This window comes from Corvus moneduloides, chromosome 5, assembly GCF_009650955.1.
Source record: "Corvus moneduloides isolate bCorMon1 chromosome 5, bCorMon1.pri, whole genome shotgun sequence".
Lineage (NCBI taxonomy): Eukaryota > Metazoa > Chordata > Aves > Passeriformes > Corvidae > Corvus > Corvus moneduloides.
Window position 1 is genome coordinate 9,144,479 of NC_045480.1, and position 26,367 is coordinate 9,170,845.

At 37.2% G+C, this 26,367-nt stretch overlaps 1 protein-coding gene across 19 annotated transcripts in view; it reads left to right on the top strand.

Annotated features, from left to right (window-relative positions):
- ADD1 (adducin 1) overlaps positions 1–26,367 on the top strand; it is a 63,267-nt gene that overhangs the window by 31,194 nt on the left and 5,706 nt on the right. For 3 of the 19 annotated variants that reach the window (XM_032108756.1, XM_032108755.1, XM_032108753.1), the window contains 14 exons: positions 1,102–1,264; positions 2,408–2,559; positions 6,591–6,671; positions 7,084–7,233; positions 8,190–8,333; positions 8,489–8,587; positions 8,966–9,142; positions 11,032–11,376; positions 14,480–14,581; positions 16,373–16,462; positions 16,558–16,575; positions 17,293–17,385; positions 23,131–23,287; positions 24,146–25,260. In XM_032108756.1, coding sequence (XP_031964647.1) covers positions 1,102–1,264; positions 2,408–2,559; positions 6,591–6,671; positions 7,084–7,233; positions 8,190–8,333; positions 8,489–8,587; positions 8,966–9,142; positions 11,032–11,376; positions 14,480–14,581; positions 16,373–16,462; positions 16,558–16,575; positions 17,293–17,385; positions 23,131–23,287; positions 24,146–24,621 — 2,247 coding nt within the window. In that variant the 3' untranslated portion in view covers positions 24,622–25,260. Of the gene's footprint in view, positions 1–1,101; positions 1,265–2,407; positions 2,560–6,590; positions 6,672–7,083; positions 7,234–8,189; positions 8,334–8,488; positions 8,588–8,965; positions 9,143–11,031; positions 11,377–14,479; positions 14,582–16,372; positions 16,463–16,557; positions 16,576–17,292; positions 17,386–23,130; positions 23,288–24,145; positions 25,261–25,294; positions 25,391–26,138; positions 26,174–26,367 lie in introns of those variants that run through there. The other 16 variants (XM_032108767.1, XM_032108752.1, XM_032108758.1 and 13 more) reach the window with 16 other exon arrangements.

The following is a 26,367-nucleotide window of genomic DNA, read 5'->3' on the forward strand; positions in this document are numbered from 1 at the left end:
TTTTATGGTCTACTCATGAAGCAGCTCTTCAGTGTGGCTTACAGAATTCTCTATATAATCATTGACATTTTTTTCATATTTTCCATCTAATCCTTGTTGAGACATTTTTTCACTGGTTTCATATATTTGTTTAAATGTGACTTTCTTAAGAGTAGCTTATACAAGGCAGGTCTGTCCTGTATTCAGTTTTTCTTTTGGGATTTGGACATATGAAATATTTTTATATATCTCTTTCTGAAAGGTGCACAATAATGAAATATGAATGATTGACATTTAATATTGAAGATGTTCCCTTGGGGAGAAAGTACACAAACAAGATTTCCCAAAATGACATTTGTTCCATTTGTAATGATTAGTGGGTGACTTTAGATACAAAACATTACGTGACACAACTTCATTTGGAATAGAGATGTGGTGGTACATTCACAATTTTTCTATTAAGTCAACCCATTTGATTTATCAAAATATTAATAAATCACTTAACTAAAAAATAATCACTTAATGATTGCAGTAGTTCTCTTTCGGTACAAATTCCAGCGTTCTTGTCAAAAACAGGAGCTATCAGCAGTGGTAAAAACTTATTTTCTTCCTTCCAAGTTAAAATATATTAAAAAAAAACCCAAACAAAAAAACCCCAGGAAAAATATAAACAAGCCCTACAAGCCCTCATCTAAACAGGTTTTAGAAATTTAATGTTCATTGTTTTCTGTGTTCCTGGATGCCTTCTTGGCGCTCAGTTCCCTGTGAGCCACAGTGGCAGATTTTCTTTTCTGGTTCTGCTACTTTTACTTTCACATTTTGTGTTCAAGTCGATTGTACATTCTCCTCCTTCCAGAAATTCGTATTAGCAGGCTCAAAGACTTTTGGTGTTACTTGAAGAGAGAATGCTGGAATTTCCATTAAAAAAGCCCCGAGTGACTCATATAATTGGAGCTCCAGAGAGCAATGTTTTGAAGTTACAGTATGCACCAGTAATTCTGCCCTGCGGTGTTTTTCAGAAGAGGTGTAGGATGGTTCCATCAAAGTGCTAAATAGAAGCTGAATATGAAAGGCTGAAGTTCATTTAAACATGCATTACAACGTGCAATGTCTTGTTACTAGGCCTTTTGTGAAGAATTGGAATCCATGATCCAGGAACAGTTTAAGAAGGGGAAGAACCCAACAGGTTTATTGGCTTTACAGCAAATTGCGGATTTCATGACAACACACGTACCAAATGTCTACCCTGCAGCACCTCAAGGCGGAATGGCTGCGTTAAACATGAGTGAGTGCACCTTCAGTGATCAGAGCTGAATTAATTTTTTTCTTTTCTTGAAAGGCTTAAAATGAAGGCAGTGTGAATGAAATAAAAAGTACTGTGAAGGTCAAATGCTATTGTGTTCCGCTCACACGAACACTGAACACATGAATAGATTCGTTTCTAAATGCCGCGGTGGTATGCAATGTGATTCATGTATATAATTTATATCAAAAGCTATTTCAAGGATGATATCGTAATTGAAAAATAAGCCTGATAAGTCAGTCCTAATAAAAATTTTAAATATTTAAATATTGCTAATTACCACATGGTTTGTCTGCAGGAAAATAAAACACTGGTTAGTAGTCTGGTAACAATGAAGGTCTTTAGAAACTAATTATTTTTGCCATTGAAATACTGTTTGCAGCTTTCTCCTGTTAAGTGAAGCTTTAGACAAGAAACATCAGCTAGCAAAACAAAGAAGGAAAAAACCCAGAATGTGCGAATGCATGTACACACAGGTTTTGTGTTAAGATAAAATAAATCCTTGCCTATGCTCCAAAATAGATCTTTAGTTTTGACTGTATCATGGCCTGGTTCTGTTTTTTCACAGTTACTTTTAACCACATTTCTAATTTCACTGCATAGTGTGTATTATTTACCATAATCTTCTCTCTAGCTTGTACTTAATTTTTATTAATTAAATGAATCTGTGTGCATCTTTTTAGGTGTGTAATTATCCTTGTCAGGAATATTCTGTGTCTCAAAAAGTGGAATATTTAGGATTACATTTTGTCTTTAAACTATGAAGATGTATTTTACATCTTCATGATTTTTTTTACATCTACATGATTTTACAAATCATTGGTTTGAGAGAGGAAAAAAATATTTTGCTAAGGAATGCACTGTGACCTTAGCACTAATTTATAGTAGGGAAGGAAATGAATGTTGAGACTACCAAAGTTGAATAACTTTGCTCAAGATTGTCAATATATTTGTGTAATATAAATTATTACATTATAGGAATGAGAATTTGCTGTCCATTTCTTAGGTCAATATGTTCATATAAACCAGTAAGAACAACCACTATAATAGTGGTGCATGTTGCTAGGTTTGAACTGATACTGAACGCAACCCACCTTGTGCTTTTTTACCCGTTCTCCTCTTCAGGTCTTGGCATGGTAACACCAGTGAATGATCTGAGGGGATCGGATTCCATCGCTTACGAGAAAGGGGAGAAGTTGTTACGATGTAAATTGGCAGCTTTCTACAGATTAGCAGATCTCTTTGGCTGGTCTCAGCTTATTTACAATCATATAACAGTGAGTATTGAATCAACAAATAACTGAACCAATTGTTTTAACATACAAGAGAATTGCTTCCCTTCCCTATCTGTCATTTTCTCTTTGTGTGCGAGAAGAGCAAAGTGGTATTGAAAGCAGAAGAACAGTAAAGAGATTTGTCATTGCATCTCAACTTGCATGTCAGCTACCGAAATCTGAATAGAGTTTTAAGAGAGTGTACATGAAAATTCTTAGGATGAAATTAAGACTCCCAAAAGACTCAATCTTTTAGTGTCTCAAATGCTTTGAATAATTGTATTTCTTTGTTTTCTTGCTTTTTTTGCTAAGTACTAGAATATCTTCTTAGTCATTTAGTTGAATTTTATAATTCAGGTACCAGCCTTTCTGAAAAAGAAGCCATAGTATTTCTGAACATGAGCGAGCTACTCAGCTTAATGCAGCATGCCAACAATTTTCCTTGTGACTGAGTAATCACTGGCATCCATAAAAATAATGACAAGGAGGTCAAATCAAGGAGGTTTTATACGCCAGAAGAATGATCAACATGAATCTCATGAGTAAAGTCACAGCTGTGGTGTGCAGCCCTGTCAATTGTTGTCCTAACAGAGCTGAATTGTTTTTTATTCCACATAGTAGAGTTTGTCCTTTATGTATTTTCAGTTCTTCTAGTTGCAGTCGGAATGAAATACGGTGATCTTGTTTTTACAGCTTTTTGAGATTTCAAGACGTTATTTGTGAACAGATGAAGATGATAAATGATATATGTGCAGGCATAGGATCGAGGCAGTATTGGTTAGATCATTCGGTTCCTTTTGTAAGAGAACATTTCCAACATAATGGATCTTGTAAACAACTCTGTGCCACCCCCAGATTTTTCATATGTTACAGGAGGATTGGTTTTGTAAAAGGGACATTAATGCAATGAAAAGATAACTGGGCAAGCAGGTTTGGAAATGGCTTTCTAGTGTGAAGTTCAGCCCTGGGAATGTTTGTACATTTAGATAAAAAGATAAATGTAATGAAGAGCAGCATGTCAAGGGAAGGGGTTGAGGCAAGGGCTTGTGATTGGGGTCGAATACCTCAAGTTTGCTTTCTTTGGGGAGGAGCACATTGCAGATATCAATAGAGGAGATACTGGTTGAGGTGGAAGACAATCAAAGCACTTGAAAAATGAGATTCTGGAAGTGTTTTAGACACTTCTGAATGGCAGACGTACTGGAAAGCTCTTGGTTTGTCAGCAGCAGTCCCAAATCATAGTTCTCCTGTCTTTTACAAACTGCATATGTTCCAATGAACAGCATTCTGAAAGGTGAATGAAAAATCGTATCTTCAGAAGCTGATATAGAACAAGGTTGTTATGTTTATTAAGTAGTACTAAGACACCCCTTCGGAATGTGGTGAATGCTACCACTTCATGCAGTGCTGGTGTCTGACTCCAGGTTTTCACTCTTTTTTGAGTGAATGCTGTAATTACTGGATAATTGCATTCAAGTTAAAAGCTTGTGCCAGTGCACTTGTGAAGTAGGAGAAAAGGTACAACAGCCTTCTGTGAGGGTCATAAGCCTGTATATTAAAGGAGAATGGCATATACTCTCGTATTACAGCTGGTTAGGGGTCAGTAGCTCTGACCGAGGAGGAGGTGACCTGTCCGGAGAGATGGTTCCAAAATGAATTGCCTTCCCGGGGATCGGCGTCTTCCCTCAGCTGCTGGCTAGGAGGGCCCGTGCAGAAGCTGTCAGCTCTTTAGTGATTGTTACAGTGGGGATTCTGTAACACGATGTATCAAACAATGAGGCCCATGGAAAAGAAATATATATGGACTGATTCTTTCTAGATGTTTCAGAGATGTTTATTTCTCCAGCCGCATGGCCGGAGCTCTGCCGAGGAACTGTTCCAGTCATGGGGCCTGAGGGTCCTTGCCCGCACAGGGGAACACAGAACAACCAATGGGAACGAGGCTGAGCAGGGGCAGGGAAACCCCGTGTCTCCCCTCAGGGCCCCTCTCCCAGAGCTACATGGCAGGGGAGGGACCCCAACAAGTGATTGTCAGCTCGTGATTTCAGCTCAGCTCTGCAGGGCAGCCTCCAGGCCAGACCAGAGAGAGACGAGAAGCCCGTGTAGCTGTTCCGCACGAGGGAGCTTTATTGGCAGCTTTATTGGTCCGTACTCTGGTGAAGGGGAGCCAGGGACGAGCCCTCTCTGCCCTCGCAGGGGCAGGGGGCTGGCTTTATAGGGATACAGGGGGTGGGGTCAGAGAGTAAAGGCCAATGGACTACAAAGGATCTGCACAGGGTCTCCCAGAGGATTCTGGCTCTGTCGTCTTCTCGCCGTAACTGAAGAGTAGCTGCCTTCCCAGGGGTGGTCCTGCTGGGAGATTGCTCAATCTCCTTTTCTCAGCAGATGTCCCTTCAGGGCAGTGGTTGGGCATACCCTACACTCTCACAATTCCTATCTTGGCATATCAGGGAGTTGGGTGGAATATTGTTGGGTTTTTTTTTTTGGATCTTTATCAATCACTGACAGTTACTGTATGCAGAATTGTTCAGACTGATGCAGTCTGATGCAGAAGCAGAATTACAGAGCATCAAGAGCTTTCATGCCAAGTATAATAATGTTGAGTACACTTGGGTACCTCCAGGGTTTTCATGTCAAGTGCAATAATGTAGAGTAAACTTGGGTGCCTCCAGGGTCAGGCAGAATTTGAGATTACAGGTTTACAGAAGGTAGACATCATTCACCAGGTCTTGGTTTGCTTTGAGGGCATGAGCTGTTTATTGGATCTAATCCTAAAGCAAAGTGGTTTGTGAGTCTCACGGTTTGTTTGTCTTCCATTTGAGCTTTCTTATTAGCTTTTGGGGAATTTTGAATAATACCTGTTTTTTGTCTTGCATAAATAACTAAGAGATTTTTCTAGATCATTTACACTTCTGTAATTGAGAACTACTTTGGTGGTTCATAAAAGTACAGGTTAACTTCAACTGACTGCTTTAGTTTAAGGCTCTTGTGCTGTAGCATGTTCCCAGCTGATTGTAAAGGAAACTAGAGCTGTGCTAGAAGCTTTTGCATGACTGCACAACTACTTATTTTGATTTTTTTTTTTGCCCTGCAGTAGAGCTGTAGCAAAGCATATATGTATTTAGTGTTGCAAGTAGTAGAAGACTTGAAGCAGAAGCAGCATAAAGTAGCTGCATCTCAGGGATATGCAAAACTCATAAATAACTTTTAATTAAAAAACCCAAACAACAACCAAACAAAAAACCCAAAACCACAATACAAACTACCCAAATGCTGGGTAGACTCATAATGAAGTAGGGAGTTGTCTCATGTGTCCAGTAAAACTTAGGAAGCCTATTAATTCACCATCAAGAGTCACCTTAACTATCTAGACATCCTGTACTTTTCATTGTACAGATTTTAAGATACGCATCCCAAGATGTGAATGCTTTGAAGCCAAAATTATTTTTATATTATAAACCCCTGATTGTATGAATGAGATGAGAGCAAAAACATAAGTGAAGGTTGGGATACTTGGCAGAAAATCTGCAAGTGTGCTGTGCTGCTCACAGATGTCTCACAGGAACCAGCATCCGTGATGAAACCCTTCTTGGCATCAAGATATTTTGGATCTGTGGGCCAAATTCTTGCATTTTCTCACAGCCTTCTATTTCATACCCTATGTTTTACTAGGGTAGAAATACAGTTGAAATGTAAACTCATTCAACTAAACCAATTCACTTTTTTCCCCCATTACTCTCAGTATTGTACCTTTTATCCATAGTGGGTGAGTTGTCATTATAACAGAGTATAAGGGGTTACTAAATTCCACCAATCTGAAGGATTCTGGGATGTACCTGCCATCTCTGTGTTCAACATGAGTTAATTAACTGTGCTGTGCTTTATCTGTTGTAGCATACATGAAAGTCACATTGCATGTTATAGGCATACTTGCCCATTCACTAATCAGGCTGTAAAAGTAACTTTAATGGTTTGGAGTCTTGTATGCTTTAATAAAATTTTCCTAGTAACTCTTATTCTTGTTTTATCCTTAGGCCAGAGTAAATTCTGAGCAAGAGCACTTCCTTATTGTACCTTTTGGACTCCTCTATAGTGAAGTCACTGCATCTAGTCTGGTGAGCAATTGCTGATTTACATAGCTGTAAAATATTCATGTATATATGAATATATATGTCACTTTAAGTTTTATCCTAGAGAATATTTTACTCTTGTGTAATATGTTTAAAATACTTTTATTGAACATGGCTGGTTTTGGTACTGCTGAGGTATCTCAGAGAGATTTCTTTGCCCATGTTCACCACCAGGTGTCCTCCAGCTGATCTACCTGTAAAGAGGTGTTGAGTCATTTGGTCAGTGAATGACCTCATGCCCTTGAAAGCTGCTGGCTGTTGAGCCCAGCTTTTTGAGGGGAGCTTTAGGCATTTCAAATATAGATGATGACACTAGTTTTAGAGCCCCAGTGGTAGATGCTGAATTAACTCAGTTTTTTAAACTCTTGATTATGAAAATAACTCTTTCCAATCCCAGGTTAAAATCAATATTCAGGGAGATGTGGTTGATCGTGGAAGCACTAACTTGGGAGTAAACCAAGCTGGTTTTACGTTGCACTCTGCAATTTATGCAGCTCGACCTGATGTCAAATGCATTGTCCATATCCACACGCCAGCAGGAGCAGCGGTAAGCTCTGGGTGTGTCCTGTTCCCCCACCCCTCCCAAAGGGAAAATAGATGGGTTCCCTTAATCATAGATCTGCTTCCTTTTTGGAGGGCAGAGAGCCTTTTAGTCTGTCTTCAAATATGGTTCTCTTTGAATCAGAACCTGTCCTTACTGGGTTGTTACCTGAATGGTCAGATAGTAAATTGAGTTCTATTACTGGAAAATATTTATTTCATTTATGTGTGTCCTTTACCACAAAAGACCAGATCTTTTGACAGTGGGTCATAAAAGCTTGTTTTGTATTTGTATTTTGTTGGTTTTGTAAAGCACAGTTTATCAAGGTTTTCTGAAATATTTGAAACTTTCCCAATATCTCTTTGGAGCAACTGATTGCAAGTCAGTTCTGCCTCTCTGGAATGTTTTGAGAGTGACTTTCAGTGTTCACATTCTGATGATATTTTTTTAAAATTAATTGATTAATCAGGTTAATACAACCATTTTAAGGGTAAATGATCGAATTCCTAAACTTGTGAATTACAGAGAAGCCTTTTTAAAAATATTCTTTAACTTTACCTGTAGTGCTGCAGAATTACCTGTGTCACCAAAGTTCTTCTTTTGGCATGGGGGCAGGAGGGGGAAGTAACTGAATGGAGTGAAAGGAATGAAGCATAGAGTTGATTTGGGGGTTTGGTGGTTTCTTTGGGTTTTTTTCTTGAGTCTTTTTATACTGATGTTGCTGTCATGCAAAAAGAGACATATGGAGACAGACCCAAAATCAATGTGACTTTTGTATCCAAACCAAAAGTTATCAAAAATAGTCTTTGAGGATGGAGTATAATGCCACTATGTATGTACCATACCTGTAGAGATAGATTCATATAGTACATAAAAATGTATTTTTATTATTATTCTCATCAGTGTATTTTTTCACTTTTTCTGTTGCAAGAAATCAAATCAGTTGTTTTAATATTTCTTAGGTTTCTGCAATGAAGTGTGGTCTCTTGCCAATTTCACCTGAAGCACTTTCTCTAGGGGAAGTAGCTTATCATGATTACCATGGTATTTTAGTGGATGATGAAGAAAAGGTGGTTATTCAGAAAAATTTGGGGCCTAAAAGCAAGGTCAGTAGTTACATCGAGAATCAAAGTAAAAAGGAGGGGGGGGGCAGTGTGTTTGTGTGACAAGTATGTTCTTTAATCAGTAGCAAATGTTCTTTAATCAAGAGTAAGAAAATACTTGACATACTGGTGTTAACTTTCTTTCAATGTCTCTCTAGGTCCTTATTCTCAGAAACCATGGTTTAGTATCAGTTGGAGAGACTGTTGAGGAGGCTTTCTACTATATTCATAACCTAGTGCTTGCCTGTGAAATACAAGTAAGAACTTCAAGATGTTATAGAATAATACAGCCTGCTATATTAACCTCCAGATTAATAATTGCATGCTTTACTGGTTAAACTCTTGATCTAAACTATCACAATGATGTGTGATATCACTATATTGTGGGAGGACATAAAATTGGTTTCACTGACAATATTCCAGTATTGTATCAAAACCATCAATTTGATATATGCTGCCCGTTAAGACAGGTATTTTCAAAGACTTAAGACAACTGTTACCCAAGCATATTCATTTTTTTAGCTTTAAAATGAACTAGATTTCTTCTGGGTTTATGCCAAGTTTTTAGGGGGTTTTTTGGTTGTTTTCACCCCATCCCTCACAAGAAACTTAAAGATGACTTTATTGTTTTTAAGGTACGTACCCTGGCCAGTGCAGGTGGACCTGACAATTTAGTGCTTCTTGATCCTGGGAAGTACAAAGCCAAGTCTCGTTCCCCTGAGTCTCCAGCAGGTGAGGGTACTGTATCCCATCCAAAATGGCAGATTGGTGAACAGGAGTTCGAAGCTCTTATGCGAATGCTTGATAATCTGGTAAGGCAGGCCTTTTTGTCTAATTTTTCATATGATAATGCATAAAATGTATTATTTTAAAGCTGCATGTAGTTGGGATAGTTTATACAGCTTGCAGCCTGTTCTTTCCCAAGGACTTGGACACAACATAAAAAGCAGGTGTCCTTTGTACAGATTTACTTCTTATTTGTAATCTGATTGTTATTGGTGAGATCAGAGGAGATCTTGTGGGATTTGGCACTTCCAGCTACTGTGGTGGTTGCACTCAATCTGTATTTTCCCCTCTTCCTATCCCCTCCTAAAATGTGTAAAACTGTTAATGTCTTATCAGGTGTAGGGTCCAGCATAATTTGACTTTGTAAGACTCTACTAGTACCTAGAAGAGCCCAAAAGACAGACTTCAAGTAAATAAAAGCCTTCAGATAAAATGCTTTCAGTAAGACCCCATCTGTAATGAATGACCAGCTACCAACATTTACTATCCAGCTTCAATGGGAAAGATGTGGCTGGGGACAGCAGACTCCTTGTATCTGACTGGTACCTTTGGTAGATTCAGTTGAATTTCAGTTTCTCTAGGAAATACCAGTTTTATGTTTCTTACAGCAAATAGAAAGCAGGATCATAAAAGAAATTGCATTGTACTCACTAGGAATGTAGGACTAAAAAGGAGCTTTCAGTCATAGAATACAGACCCTTAATATTATGATTAGCCACATATTGTATTGCGTAGTTAATTATATTAGGTGGTAGATAATTACTCAAGATGCATTTTGGTCATTAAAAGTTGGAGCAGAACCGAAGTAAGGCCTCAGGAGTGCTTATTGCATGAAAACTCTAAAGAAAGCTAAGTCTGCATAGTTGGGGCTGAAGCTTCTTTACAGCTGTCTTGATAAAGAATTTGGGAAGTAAGCTATTCACAGTTTTCCTTTGAGCCATTTTGCAAATATTTTGCTAGTGGAAACTTCTTAAAGAAACAGTTAAATGTTCTTTTTGTATGTTAAATGGTGAGCATAACATGAAAGAAAGTGTGGGAGGACATGACTAGTGTGAATAGGGAAGGTTAAAGGTGGACCAAAATACAGTTCAGAGGAAGTGGGAGAGTGAAACAACACAGGGAAGATTACGGAGGAGTGAATATGGACATAAAAATAGCATTCTTGGAGTCTTCTCTTGTACACAATATGTTGATTTCTAGATGTAAAAACATAGAAAAGATCTTTTTGTTTGCCCTGTCATAGAGGTGGTGCTTTATGTCCTTGATTTAGAATTGTCAGGAACAATCAATACATTTGATTATAGTTTAAAAATAAGTGTAAATGAGTAGCTGGAATACAGTACAAAGAAAAGTCATGATTCTGCATTTGGACTTAAATCCAGCTCTGGAGACTTGAACAATTACTTGAAAATTCTATGAAAAACACCAGGAAGCACTAAATATACATTTTTTTTCCCCCTCCTAAAAAACCCTAGCCCAGTCAAAAGGAAATTTTTTAATGTGTTTAACACATGATTATACAGGTGGTAATGTTTTTGCTTGACTATGAGAAGAGGCAGACCCATAGCACTGCTCCTGATGAACTTCTCAGTCACCTCAATGGCTTTTTGCAGGACTACTGTAAATTTTTCATAAAAGCTTAATACATTGTTTCTGATGTTTGATCTACCAAAAATGGTGACTCATTTAAATTCGTGGTTCAGAAGTTACTTAGATTGGAAAGGATGCTAATGTAGCCTCACTTCTGCGTCATCCCCTTTGACATGGCTTTGCCCACCACAATGGGTGAGCAGCTGTGTAAAGAAAAGGTTGTTTTGTAGAATGGTTTTCACAGTTAAGGATATCAATTAAACTGAGTTGTCTGTTGAAAAACTTGGAGATACAGAAGACTAATTCTGCTGCTCTCCTTCTCCAGGGTTACAGAACTGGCTACCCATATCGATGCCCTGCTCTGAGAGAGAAATCTAAAAAGTACAGCGATGTTGAGATTCCCGCTAGTGTCACAGGTTACTCCTTTACTAGTGATGGAGAATCAGGCATTTCCTCCCCCCTCAGACACAGTTTTCAGAAACAGCAGCGAGAGAAGACAAGGTGGCTGAACTCTGGCCGAGGGGATGATGCTTCTGAAGAAGGGCAGAATGGCAGCAGTCCCAAGTCGAAGACTAAGGTGTGGACGAACATTACACACGATCACGTGAAACCCTTGCTGCAGTCTCTCTCGTCCGGTGTCTGCGTGCCAAGCTGTATTACCAACTGCTTGGTCTGTGCCTACCTTACTGTTCATAGTTAGATGATGTAGAGCAACTTGGGGTGGCTGGCACTTAGAGGCTTTGGGAAGAAAAAGATAACTCTCCTAATTCTTTTCTGCTTTCTTATATTAAGGAAATTTAAATGTGCTTTACTAACCACTTAATTTGTATTTGATTAGATGTGACCTGTAAAAATGATCTCGCTTTTTAATACTTAAAACTGCTTAAGACTTTGGAGCTTTTAGTTTTCTTCTGTTTTTTCAAGCTAATGACCAAACAGATTGAATTATAGTTTTGATGAAATGAGTTCTGCATTTCAATGGTTTAATTAAGGACAGCTATGTTAGGGAGCTACTAATTCTCTCTGCATGAAAGCTTCTCAGTTAAAAATGAAACTAACAATTCAATGTACTTTTTTACAAGTATGTAAGAAAAAATCAAATTTCTACTTTCTGTAACATACTCCAACTTAATCTGCAAGGTCTTTGCAATCTTCTCTATGTATGAGAGGGCAGAATTGATTTCAAAGTATTTAAATCTTTTTTCCCTCCTTAAGCAGTTTTTCTTACGTAGTTTCTCAGCTCCTTTTCCTGTCCTGTTTATTACACTTTTGTCTACCCCAAAGCCTCTGAGTGTTCACAACCAGCTGCCTTCTGCATGTAGTGTTGCATGTAAGTAGATGGCCATAAATGGAAAGTCTTTCCTAAAGTATCAGCTGGGTGCGGCATGACTAAAGTGCAGCTCAGGCCATCAGCAGGCACTAATCGATAGATTCTGCAACCGGTGCTTTTCTTTTGTTTATCAATGCTGCTTACAGTTAAATTTTGTACTGAAAGATGTGTTAATTGAAAAGCAAAAGTATCAAATGCTTTCAAATGGACATCGTTAGCTGTTGGTGTGTAACTGTGGTTTTGATATTTTCTTGGGTATATACAGAGCGACTAAACTGAAGGCAGGGATTTGCACGCATACAACCTTTTGTAATGGTTGATGTCAAGCTCAACTACAGTAGTTAAGTAGTACTTTGGTAGTGGTACGATGTATAGTAGTAGTATGGTTACAGGTGAGCCTTAAAAATATAAAACTATTGCAGCTTGAAAAAAAACCTCTTGAAAAAAACCCCACCACGTTATTTTTTTCCAGAACACCATAATTTTTATTTATCCCTACAAAACTCTGCTATGCCTCTGAATACACTCAGGGTTTTCTATATTTTGAATACTTCTATGCAATGATTCCTCAGGCAACGTGTATACTAAAATACATAGTGTTAACATGTAGGAAGTCCTGAAAAAACAGAGGATCTCTCTCTGTGGTATTTTTGTGGTGTTTTTTGGTTTAAGAAATTGATAAATACATTTGTTGTTTGTACTATCAATCAACATGTCACTAAGCTAAATTATCATTTAACCTTGATTATAGAATTACCTTGATGAAATACAGTTTTGTTATATTCATCTACAGTGATGCAGGTTTAGCTTGATCAAATAGAGTTCTACCACAGCTTAAGGCTATGTGTATGTTTGGAGTAGTTTGTGCTTTTCAGCCTCAGCTCACAAAGTTGGTAGTATTTCATATTTGAAATTATCAGTGAAAGATTGAAGCAAAATCCTTTGTCACAAACTAGTCTTGTTTAATGATATACTGAAGCAATAGATAATTTCCTACAGTATAACAGGTTTGTGTATTTAAAGTTTTTAATGCTTGCTATTAACCTATAGAAAAAGTAGCTTGTTATATTGAGGTTGCTTATATATTGTTTTGACTAAAAACTATCTTTAATAAAAAGCTGGAGTAGTTTTTATCTGAGAAGATAATCATCAGTGAGTATTTCACAGCTCCATGTTCATTCCATTTTTTACTTTACAGTTGCAAAACATTTTAAAATTCTGTTGCTTTCTGAAGTCTGACAGTTTCTGGCTATCTTATTGTTTCTTGAAGTTACTCAGGAAAAAATGCATAGCATTTGCTCTATAAACAGGTTTGCTTTACTGTTCAGTGCATTTTCTATGCAATAGTGATTGGAAATTAGGACACCGTACAAAGTAAATATATCAAGATAAAGAGTTAGTTGTGCATCAAATTAAACAGAACTCCATACTAAATGCACAGATCAAATAAAGCAACCTTCTATGAAGAACCCATGAAGCGCTTAAAGCTTGTGTTTGGGATATTTTTGTAACCTTCTGAGCTATGAGTTATAAAATATTCGACATCACCAAACTGTTCCTTTAGGTTGCTGTGCTGGTACAGCTCTTTGTTTGTGCAGAAACTAATTCTGGTAACAGATCATTTTGCTGAAGTAGCTTGTTTTAATGCAAAACTTTGGTGATGCCCACTCTTGCTTCACAGTACAGAATCATTCACTAAACCTGGTTAGTGACATCACATTGCTTTTCATACTTCTGTCATCTTATGCTTTAAGTTCGCTTTGATGTTTGTTGGGTACCAGAGGATTGAATCAATGATCTCTCTGTCTCTCTCATGTTATTTTGTAAAAACTCCCAGTGCAGAAAATGAAAACAGCAATAATGATCTCAAAGTTCATGTCTTAGATCTTGCTGTACTTCTGTATGGGTAAGGAGTAGTGTCCTTTTTAAACAAATATGAACTCATATTTGAGAAATTTCTAACTTTAAATGTCCTTAAAAATAAGTAATTATGTTGGCATTTTCCTACTCCTGTATTAATATGTTTATTCATAAAATGAGAACTAGGTGGTTTTTAGAAACACAAAACACTGTAGCTGTCAGTGTGGTCAAGTGCACAGAAAACCAACTTAAAAACCCTTCAGTCTTCAGAATCTCTGAACTATGCATAGGAGTGGCATTGTTTTGGGTGGAAGTTATTTGCAAGTTAACTGGCTCTCTAGTTGTTGTTGTTACTAACTTGACTTGATAGAATGGTTCTGATCTCTAGAAATGTATCTGAAGGTACAGTTTATATTACTGAAGAAGAAAGCAACTTAGTCTTAGGAATGAATAGAAGAATGCAATCATTGGTTCAGTTCTCTGCTCTGTATGATGCATGATCGACTGTGATGTGACTTTGCTGCTCTGAGTGTCCATAGCCATTACAGCAGTTCTGACTCTGCAACTGTTCTTGATGTTACAGTGGACTAAAGAGGATGGACATAGAACTGCCACCTCTGCTGTCCCTAATCTGTTTGTTCCATTGAACACCAATCCAAAGGAGGTCCAAGAAATGAGGAACAAGGTTTGTAATAGCAGTAAATAACCTTTTTTTTTTTTTTTTTTTTGGTCATCACTACAATTAAGTTGTGTGCTTGTAATGAACTAACTTACTTTGCTATAATGACATTTTGGGAGCTCAATAAGCAACACAGTGCTGGTATTGTCCTGTCCCTTTATAATGAAATAATGAAACAATTCCTAAGTGTCCTGAACTCCTCTTGGAAAAAGTTGGTATTTCAGTTCACTACATGAAGACTTTCATTTTTCTTAGACCAGTTGCTGGGTACCTCTGAAACAGCCAGCTCTGAGTTTATGGTAGTAATTCTGTACCCTGAGATCATAGTTCTACATTAGTGACCTGTTTTCCTGTTTTGGTAATACCAGTTGAAATTTTGTGTCCTGGAAAAAGTAATCTATACATCTCTCTCCGTATTTCAACTGTATTATAATATGCTGTGATTGCTGCAGACTCCTTTTTTTTTTTTTTTTTTGTCTTTGGAACTGCAAGTTAATCTTCTTGAAATAAGCTTGCAGTTAATTTTCCTGTTTTTCAATTTCAAATCTTCTTGTCACCAATCTACCAACAGGAAAGCACTGAATGCATTGGGGTGTTTTCACTTTATTTCTTTTACGGTATAAAATTGCCCTGATATCTTGTTAATACTTTACTGGATTGTTTTGATGCCTCTAACTGATGGCCATGTGGAACATGGGAGTTAGCATTCTGTCAAAGAGGCTGTGTGCAGGGGTACTAGCAGGAATCTAAAATAATTTGTATATGGCTGACAGCACTTAATCTTGGCACTGTAAGATAATAATCATCTGAAATGAGGATTATGGTGAAATTTCCAAGGAGTTTCTTTGTGTTTCAAACACAAAATACTGCTTTATTAAAAATTTGAATGAAGTGACTAAGAGGAGTAAGTCTTTCTCAATGATAAGAAAGGTAGTAAATTAGAAGCGAGTGAAAATTATGGGAGATCTTTGTACTTTCTGAAATACCAAGTATTAATAATATTTCTTGTTTGTGTATTGGTATGCATATATTTTTTATAAATTGAAAAGTGGAGGTCTTTTGAGATGAATGCTTTTCTTCATTTATCTTGGTACAAGAACCAGAATATTTTACAAATAAATTGTGAGTCAGTTGTTATGAATTCTTTACTACTGTAGGATATCTAATTTAAATAGATAATACCTGGGTTTAAAGATCCAATTTCTTTTCCAATCTTCTGTATGAAAAGAGCTGGGAGGTATATAGGATGCAACAAAAGGGGTGTTTTTGAGAACTCCTGAGTGTCAGTTTATGCACAGAGAAATTACTTATATGCCCTTTTGAGGATGTGGTCCTGACTAGATGCAAAAATGGAAAGTTGTGCAGTGTTTTACAATGAGTTCTATAGGGAGATGATATTGTGGTGCCATATCAGTAGCTAACAGCTAATGACAGAAACCTGCAAATGACTGGTCAGGTACAATAGACTGAAAAGCACAGAGGTAGTTTTTATATTTCTTCTCACTTTTCACAAACTGGAGTTGTCTGTTACCTGTTTTACCATGATCTACTACTAAAAAGCGAAAGACAACACCTTCTGTGGTACTTAAACTAAATTCTGAGAAATATGAGGACTCAGCCAGGAACCTGAACATTTACCTTCAAGTGATGTTTATAAGCTCAGCTTCATTTGAAGGCTCTATGGCCACAGCAATCAGCACTGGGTGTTGCCTGTTGGCAGGTTCACTCACCCCTTTTTCAAATACAAAAATGTGGTGAACTTTTTTCTGTTGTTCATTCTGATGTTTTCCTTTACAGATCCGAGAGCAAAATTTGCAAGATATTAAAACAGCAGGCCCTCAGTCACAGGTTCTTTCTGGGGTAGTTGTGGACAGGAGCCTTGTACAGGTGAGAGTATTAAATTCCTAAAACTGTTAGCTTAATCTACAATATCCTCTGCTTTCACCTGATGTATCACTGTGAAATTATTCTTTAATTGGCAGAGAGTAACTGTTTATAAGGTAAGTCTTAGAGGTAATACCATTGTCTTTGCAAGAGTGCTCAGGGTCAGAAATTTAGAGGCTTCAGCCATGTGGCCCAAGCATGTCTGTGGAGGATGCTTCTTGGTTTTTTTGCTGAATGTAATGCATGAAATTCAGAAGCCTTATTTATATGGGTTAGATTCTTGTTCAAAACTAGTTGGGCTTTGTGACAGCTTTTTGTTTGTTTGATTTCTGAATTTATGTATCTTGAAAGATTAATACTGGGCACAGCAGGCTCACTGTGGGGCAGTAGTGTTTTGTGTTAAATAAGGGTTTTCATGCTTCATAATGTTTTATTTGAAGAGCAGTTTGGGAAAAAAGCTATTACTTCAATGAAACTTAAAAGCAGTATATCTGGATATACAAAAGACTGTAAATCATAGCTTAAAGTAAAGTAAGAATTAGAGCTGTACAGTTATACTGTATAGCTGAATAAAACTTTTTATATCCAAGTGCTTTCAACTGCCCCAGATAAGTATTTTCTGATATACTTTTTAAAGTTTGGTGAGTCTTATCATGACCACAGCATTATTCATGTTGGGTGTCATATTGTGTGCATGTCAATTCATTCTCATATGCAGTTTCATCTACCAGTTACTGTTTCTTTGCATGTTTTTAGCAAGCATCACAATGCTTTCGGTTGATGTTTTAAAGCCCGGGCTCGGTTTGCTCTGTTTACTCAATTTACTGTTGCAGGATGCTCCCCTCTCAGACTGTACGGAATCTATTGAAGGGCTCGATCTCACAGAGCAGGCCTTTAGTCCCGCTAAATCTCTGTCTGTTAGAAAGGTACTGCCCTGTCATACTGCTCTAAATACTGTTGTTCACCCTTCATTTAACCTCTCCTTACCCTGACCTTTTTCCTCTGTTAGAAATTATTTGGCTAAAAAATTCTAAAAAATGAAAATAGATGGATCTTCAAATCATGCATATGCGATGATGCAAACCGTTACTTTACCCTGTTAAGAGTGTCTTAAGGATCTTGATCTTTGTCTGTAGAAGCTGGTGAGGTTAAGGTGCTGATCAGGTTCTGCATATAGAGGGTTTCTGTATGCATGCTGTTAGTGTTGAATTATTCTAATTTGAGATCAATTTAGTTAGCTTAATCTCGGCCTGATCACATCAGTGTAGTTCTGAGGATACCACATACTCTGTATGTTACATGACAAACACCGTCAACTCTTGATCTCAGAGCGCTAGACGCCTGGCTGCCTTAAAACTTCCTGCAGTTATCTGCAAGAGTTGCTAAGTAATGCCCCACACTTGCAAAATCGATTGGCTTTCACACTTTTATTCATGTTTGTGCTTCCATGATATATGTTAAATACAGAATCACTTCAAGAGGTGTGGGCATGTTGGGTGGGCAGTCCTTGGGGCTGACTGAATGGAGCAGCTGCACACTGCAAATAAAGTTTCTTAGAGCACATCTAGTGTGGAAGCACAATGTGTAAATAAGCATCAGTGGCTCCTCTGCTCCTGTATTTTACATAAAAGATTCTTAAATCTTGGTTTTAGGTCATGCCTAAACACCTCATTATCAGAATAGCTTTTGCATGAAAAAAAACCAGAATACTTTAAATTACACCGTTGTTGGAAACCTTGTGATTTTATAACACTTTCTAGTGTAATGAGCCAGTTTGTGTTATAGATACTTGAATCATACTGAGATAGTCATGTTTTTCACATTGCAGTTTTTTTTGGTCCATATTCCTAAAGGAAAAATAATAAAACACCATTTCTGCATTTAAGATGAAAAATACAGTAAAGCCAAATTCTTCCAGGCAGTGCATGGCTTTTATTTTCTACTTAATAATACCTTCAAAGTGAAAAATTATTTTTATGATAATTATCTCAACACAGATTTTTTTTTATCAGTGATATATTTCAAGTATTATTGTCAAACAATGACATAAGTTTGCTATAAAAGTAGTCAGGTAGTTTACATGCATTTTCAGAGATGGCAGCGAACCAACAAATGGTCTATTGGTTATGTGATTTTGTCCAGTAGTGTCATGTTAGGGTTTGGATGTCCAAATTATTTGTTTCAGTTTTTTGTGGTGTCATGAAAGTGCTTTCTGCCTGAAATAGTGTGTAAAATTAGATCACAATATAAATTACAGGAGTGATTATGAAATAGAAGTGGCGTATGTAATAATCTTTATTATTTTAATATGGATTGTGACCTGAATGTTTAATAATTTCCTGTTTGGGGAAAAAAAATAACAACCCAAGAAACAAAACCAAAACAAACAAAGACCACTCCCAAAGCAAACAACCTCCTTTGAAAAAAATGATACCCAAACCAGAAAATCCAATGAACCAAAAATTAACAGCAACAAAAAAAAACACTAGAGAAATTTCCTAGAAATATTCTGCCATAAAACAATCATGTTTTGTGGAACAAAGGAAGTGTAAGCAATCTTATGATGCCCTCACCTGAAAATTTCAATGAAACTGAAGAATCCTGTACATCAAGGACTTAGGGACTTTTAGGTACCAGATAATTACAAGTTCTCAGCTGACAAATTCTTTGACCCTTAATGACAGTTTATGTAAAAAGTTTCATGTAATTGAAGCAACACAATGTATTACATTTTCAGTTAACATTGAGATTTTTATCAAATACTAATGCACACTATTTTGGATGAAAAAATCCTTCCTTGTGTACAGTATGCATGTACTGCTTTGAGCTCTTGTGCCTACAGCTGCAGCAGTGAATACTCCATTTTGCCTTTTCGCTTGCTTTACCCATGTTCTGAGAAGTCCTGGCCATGTTGCAACACAACCTCCTTGTCCATCACGTAATTTTATTCCTGTTCAGACTTGGTTAACCAAGCTTCTGCTGCAGTCTTGGCTGATTGACAGGGAATGTTGGTTATTCTTACCAACAACCATTCTGCAGTCACATATTAAATAAAATAAATTCACGTGAATTTTCAGTAATTTTAAATAGAAGGGGATTCACCCATTTTGTGTCTCTTCCTTTAGAATGGAACTTCAGTGGCTTTGTTTGTAATGCAGACCCTCTCAGTGCTGCCCCAGAGGTGGCACTGAGTTTGAGTATCAGCTTCTACATGAACAGTACCTCAGGAATCTTGGTGTTCTGGATAAAGGCACTGCATTGATATCAGATTGCGTTAGGAGCAATTGTTAACTTAGACAATTATTGTGAACCCACTGTCTGATTGAGAGAAGAATTGGCATATATAAAGTGTCAGTTTTGGTCATATTTATCCCTGAGAACAAGGTGAAGTGCTTGCCTGTTAAATAATGGTCAGTTCTGAATTTTTCTCTAAAAGCCAGCTTTAGTGTAGAAGTTTCAAAATGACTTGATTATCTAAAATTTTCATGTAGGAAGTATGAGGTCCATATTTAATATGAAGGTATATTGTGTATCATTAGCTATAAACGACTTTCCCTTTGTGTCTGTGGGAATGTATGCCCTTACAGAGTGAAAATGCATTCTCTTCATTAATATAATCTATCCAGTGTTTCTTACAGTGGAGAAAATGCTGTTGATATTTGGGTGCATACACATGCAATCAAATTTCAAATAGTCATCTAAATACTTTCAGAATCATCATCAAAGCGGTACTAGTATCAACATACTCCAGATGAGATCACTAGAACATTAATTTTTTTCATGTCATCTTATGTTGAAACAGAGTGTGAGTCTATGGGAATTTATTCTGTCTCTACAGGCTCTTTAATACTGAAAGTAACTCCAGACCAACTTTCTTGTTCAGTTGTTCTGAACATTCTTAGGAATTTCTGAATGGCATGGTCAGGTTGATAGCTCTGCAAAGTCTTGTCTATTTTAGTGTCACATTTAACAATTGGAAATGTATTCTGTACTGTCTTTTTAGTCCTTTACACTTGTTTTCTTTCTGTCCCATGTTTCATTTTGTGTTATATATTTTTATTTGAATTCATAGAACACTGCTCTGTGGCCTATTCTGTGAAGTAAAACATATCTGCTTCTTGAATTCTACATGATTTAGAATAATCACATTGCAGGACTTACTAACATACTACTATAATTTATTTCCCACATAGACTCAGTCCCTCTACCAGTATCATTTTCATTAGTGGCCTTTGAACTGCTTCCATGTTATTGATACTGAATAAAACTGGATATGTTAATCTGGAATCAGCTTTCAGCAGATAGAAGGTTTTCCTTTCTGGTCTCTTGCATAATTTTTCTGGTTTTATGATCCAATGTTGTTGCCTCTGATCTTTTCAATGCTACTTCTCTTACGTCAAAGCTACTCAGCAAGTGCAAATACTGTTTGCATTGATTGTGGGTGTCTTTTGTGAAGGTTTCATTTTGGTTTTTTGTTTTTTTTTTTAAATCTAATAAACGTGATAAGCTTGATTTGCTGCTTTTATTCCTAGTATTTAACAAAGATACTGCCATGTCATGCCAGTGCACCAGGCATCTGCAAACTGCCTGTCTTGCTGTTTATCATGATTAAACCAACAGGCATTCAGTAAGATTCTATTTCATTAGAAGTTATTCTACCCAGTGACTCTGGATTTAACTTGTAACATTCAAAGATTCTTAGAAATTCCAGGGATACTAATGGGTACTGTGTGTCTTGTTCCTCTCTTGAATTTTGTAATCCCAGAAAACTCTAGAAACTCTGCCTGAGATCAGCGCTTTACAAGGTCCTGCTACTTATGCTGAGTTTCAGTTAAAACTATGGACTTAGTTTGAAGTGTGGGCAAAGATAGAAAGGGAAATATAAAATTTCCATGGGCATCAGTTTTCTGCCATCATTAAAAGCTGAGACCTGTAGTTTTAGGGGTGTTTTGAATTTTCTACAAAGCAATTAGGGTTTGTACAAAGGTTGATGTTTACCTGACCTTTTTATGTATTATCTTCTGAGGAAAGCTGTTACTATGAAATCAGTGCTTCATGGATATAGTTGAGAAAAGGCTTTTGATATTCTACTGACATTCTGCATATAAAATGAAATTTCTTCTTATTTTATGGAGAAATGGAAGCGATCTGTAATATTTTAGAGATGTTTTTGTCCTGCAGTTCCTTTCAGGGTCTTAACAGTGAAGATTTATTGTTACATGGTTTGTTCTTTGGTACTTCTAGCTGGTGTTTGCTTCCTGAAGAGCAGCATAGATTCTAACACCCATCTTACCTTCCTGGATTGCTCTAGCCCAGATTTCTGGAGATCTCCCATTAGGCTTTCAGAACTGCTCTTGTCCTCGTTCCATCCAGAGATTCTTGTCTGTCACCTCTTTGGTGCTGACAACTTGTCCAAAGCAGCTCTTGCCATCCTAAACAGCATTCTGTCTAATTTCGTCCTCAGTTTTACAGTGGCCATCCTGTGCTTGTCCATGAAGTGTAGACATGGGACAGAATGTTTGTCTCTCTGTTCAGGCACTGCATATTTTTGAACTGCGCTTTCTAATGCTTTCTTCTAAACGTTGGTACAGACAACATTTGAATATGGAGATGACCCGGGTCAATCAGTAGCCCATATCTATTGGGTAATGGAGTTGAAATACCTTTCTTCGACAATGAAGACAGTTTGGATGTCACCATGACATGGGGCACAGGTCACACATCAGTCATTTCCAGACTAGTGTTAGTTTTGTATCTCCAATGGAAAAAACCAAATGCTTAGACAAGTCACTTGAGAGATAGAGCAGCTATCTCCAGGCAAGCATTTTCTGTACCTGAGACAATGAAAAGCCAGTGGCTTTAGTCTTTGCTATAGGATTAGAGAAGAAAAACTGAAAACGTTAACATTACAGAATCTCTGATGCAGCTGCTTTTGTCCACTGGAACTTACTGTACCTAGAACTGCTAATGTTGTATTTTTATTTGTATAACTTTTTATCTGGCTTATATGACAAATGTTATAGATTTAAATATGCTAACTTGTATCAGATTACAGTTAACCTTAATTACTTAAAAATGGCTTGTAATCAGCTGTTAATCTGGTGTATACAGAACATATACAAGATGGCTTTTTACTATAACATCTGTTAGGTGTTATGTAGTAGCTGCTAGGCTTTTCTGTTATTAAAACAATACAAAGCAAAACAAAAACCCAAAGCAAAATAATAATAATAAAAACCAAAAAAACCCCCAGAAACAAAAATACCTGTGAGCTGAGTTCTTGACCCTTTATAAGTATTCTGTGCCCAGACTGCCATGCAGGTGGGCCTGGTGTCATGTTTCTTTTGTGTGGAGAAAAAGGAAACTTGATATACTTTTGTAACTTCAAATATAATTCAGTTAGGCTGTTTGGCTGCTGTTTGATTTACTGCTTAATGGTGCATATTCCCTGCTGGAGACCTGTTTTCTCCTTTATATTAACCTCCCGTGAATCAAATTTAAAAAAAAAAAAAATCTGTAATAGATTTTTTTTTTTAATCTAAAAGAGGAAAAAGTAGCATTTTCCAGGTTATATTTTTGTTTTGTTTTTGGTTGCTTTGTAGCCTCTATACCTCTAAGAGTTCTGCAAGTTTCTGCTTGATTGCAGATGTATCTTAATTTTCTTTTGCCAGGGAGAACTGGTGACTGCATCAAAGGCAATAATTGAGAAAGAATATCAACCAAAAGTCATAGTGAGCACAACAGGACCAAACCCCTTCAATAAACTCACTGATCGGGAACTGGAAGAATATCGCAAGGAAGTAGAAAGAAAGCAGAAGGGACCAGAAGGTTGGTTTCTCTGTGTGTGTATTTTTCTGCAGTAGACTGTAGTACCAGCAAGTTTCTTAGTAATTGTAAGGTGGGTTACCTGCAAAGGCCATTGATACATTACTCAGTTTTTGTAAGTTTCAGTTTTCCCAGTGTGGATTAGAAATTTGGAAAGTATATTAGAGATAAAATGTGTGATCTGAGTGTATTCTGTAAAATGCATAGATCTCACTCTAAAATTGTCCTTACAGACAAACTGGGCAGTAGGGCCAGTTACTCCTGCTGTTAAGAAGCTGAAAGATTGAAACTTCAGTCAAAAAAGTGTTTCGGTACTGGTTTTGTTCTGCTTTGTTTCCCTTGGCCCTAGACCTAGGTTAAGGTGAGGGAATCCTGGTGCTTTATAGCAGCAACACTGCAGGTTTCTAAGTCACTGAAATTTGTGGATTTGAGAAATACATTGAATGGAGAAGATACAGAATAATGTTTGATTGTTGCTTGGAAATGTGACATCTTGGGGACTTCTACCAAAACGGACTTTTTAAATTATTCTAGAATTATGACAGATTTGTGCTCTAAAAAGTGGCCATTGCTGCATCTGAAGTGGTTCTCCTGCTTTACTTTTGTATAATTTTAAGGAATGATACATACAATGCTCATGTGTTGTGAGCTGCTGTGTGTTGAATTTGAGTGATGCAGGAACTGGAAGTGCTGTTTCTTTTGCAGTGTGTGTTCCCTGCAGCTGCTTTTTGGGACAACAATGTAGGAACCATTGTGTTTGGTTTATGAAGTACTGGGTGGTGTGGGGTGGGATGCTGTGCTCTCATGCCTATTTAACTGCATACCTTTATTCTCTCAGTAACAATGCCACATCCTTCTTAGATAAGGTATCAAAATATGGAGAGACTGTGTTACTAAGACAGACACCAGCTGGGGAACAGAGTGCAGTGCTTAGAAATCAGACCATCAGTGAGCAAAACACGTCAGATAAAAAGTCCCTGGATTTGAAAGGCAGATCAAACACCTTCCAAGGAGCAGATACGAAGACTTTACAGGATCGTGACGTATCATCACTGTCTAAGTCTTTAGATAACATTCAGTTTGCTGCTGCATGGGTTTCTTGTCAGACCATGCAGCAAATCATCCCACATGTAAATGGAGAAGAGCCAGATGGGCAGAAGTCCTCCCATAAGGAATTTCATACTGCAGTGATCAAAGCGTTAAGGTCTGATCCTGACCTTTTGGCTGAGGCCTCAGGTATTACTAACAGGGTACAGCTGCGCTTGCAATCCAAGGAACAACCTCTTTATCTACACCATGTGGAGATTCTGTCAGTTGACTCTCATCTGTGTGACTGATTTCACTTTGTGTAGGTGAACTGGATGGAACTATGCTTTAGTGTTGTTCCCAATGTATGGTGTACTCTATTAATGTTTTCCTTTGGATCTAGGGCTATTTAAAGCTGGAAGCAAGGGGGACCCTCCTTACTAATAACAAATACTCAAAGCACTGTGAAATCTGTTTGGAATCATATAATTACTGCATGTTTTTCTGATTATCTGTGCAGTCTTCTTTTCTTTTGGGATGCAATTTTGTTTACTCCAAATTTCAGCAATACAAAGCAAGCAAAAGAGTGTTATATTGTGTAGGCCTGGTAATATATCTCCCTCTCCATATTTGTTTATATCTTCCTTGTGGTTTTTCCTCACAAGTTTTCTTTTAAACAGCATGATAAATCAATTCATAAATTATTTCATTATTCATGTTCTCTTAAAAAAAAAACAAAAAAACACAAAAAAACCAACTCCAAAAAGAGCTACAGAGCACAACAGTGACTTGAACAGTTTTGTTAGTATCAAACTATTACTTAATTTTCTTTTGCTTGTTTTGGTATTATTTAATATCCTGGCAGAATTTTGATTCAGAAAACTGTATTGGTATCTTTTATGCATGGAGCAAAAGGACACTTCTTTTCTCACATGCTGAGAGGTTTTATTTGCTTCTTTAATTTCCCTTTGCCTACACCTACAGAGCCTTCAGAAGATGGCAGGCCACAGAAAGAGAAAAGCCCCCCTGACCCCACTTCAGCTCGCACTCCTCCCAGTACGCCGATTAAAATAGAGGAAGGTACGTTCTGCTGCCGTGGGGGTCGGGGAAACCAGTAACTGCATCCTTAGTGACTGATGCATGGGAGTACGTGAACTAAAGCCAATAACAGTAAATGACTTCTTGTATTTCATTGTTGTACTACCTACAAGATACTCCACTGAACTGTGAGTCTAACAGGAGTTTTGTTTACAATAATAAAGAAGTGTGCATTAATATAAAGACAAATTTCCATCTCTTCAGAACTGCCTTGTCATCTCTTGGTGTTTCTCAACTGATTTACCTTTTTGTACATTTTCTGTGAGATAATTACTCTTACTAAATGAAATAGTGTCTGATAGTGAACCGGACACATATCTAGATGCTTTGGTAAATCTTCTTCACTGGTTGCACATTTCTTAAACATTATTGTACTTGGATTACACCTCAGTAAATATTTTTCCTACTCAATTTGAATCTAAATTTGATTATTTGCTCACCTTATGTCATAGTTTTAACTAAAATGAGAGCAGGCTGCTGAAGTTGATAATTCCCTAAAAAAGGGATAAAATTATAATCTTGAACAGGTGTAATCCAATTATTGTCTTGTTTCCTTTACCTTGTACATTGGATATATCACTTGTCTGTTAGTCTGCCATTCACTACTTCATCTCATTCTGTTTTCTACAAGAATGGTTGCAACCATTCTTCTAACGTAACACAATGGCTGTGATGAATGCATAGATTCTCTACTTGTGCTTTTTTCTTCTTGTGGCTGCGTTACAAACAGGAGATGGATATGCTAAAGAATACCTGTTACCATAGTAAGTATCATTCCATACTCTGACCTGCTTTTGTGCTTTGCTTCACTCTTGCATTTTGTTTACAAAGGGTTTTTTTTGTTGTTTTGCTTTTTTTTTATAAAAGCAGGCTTTTTCAGTTGAAATGTTGATTTCTTTAGTTCTCAATTCCATGTACTTCCAGGCAGTTGCAGATCTCATCTTAAAGCGCACTCCCCC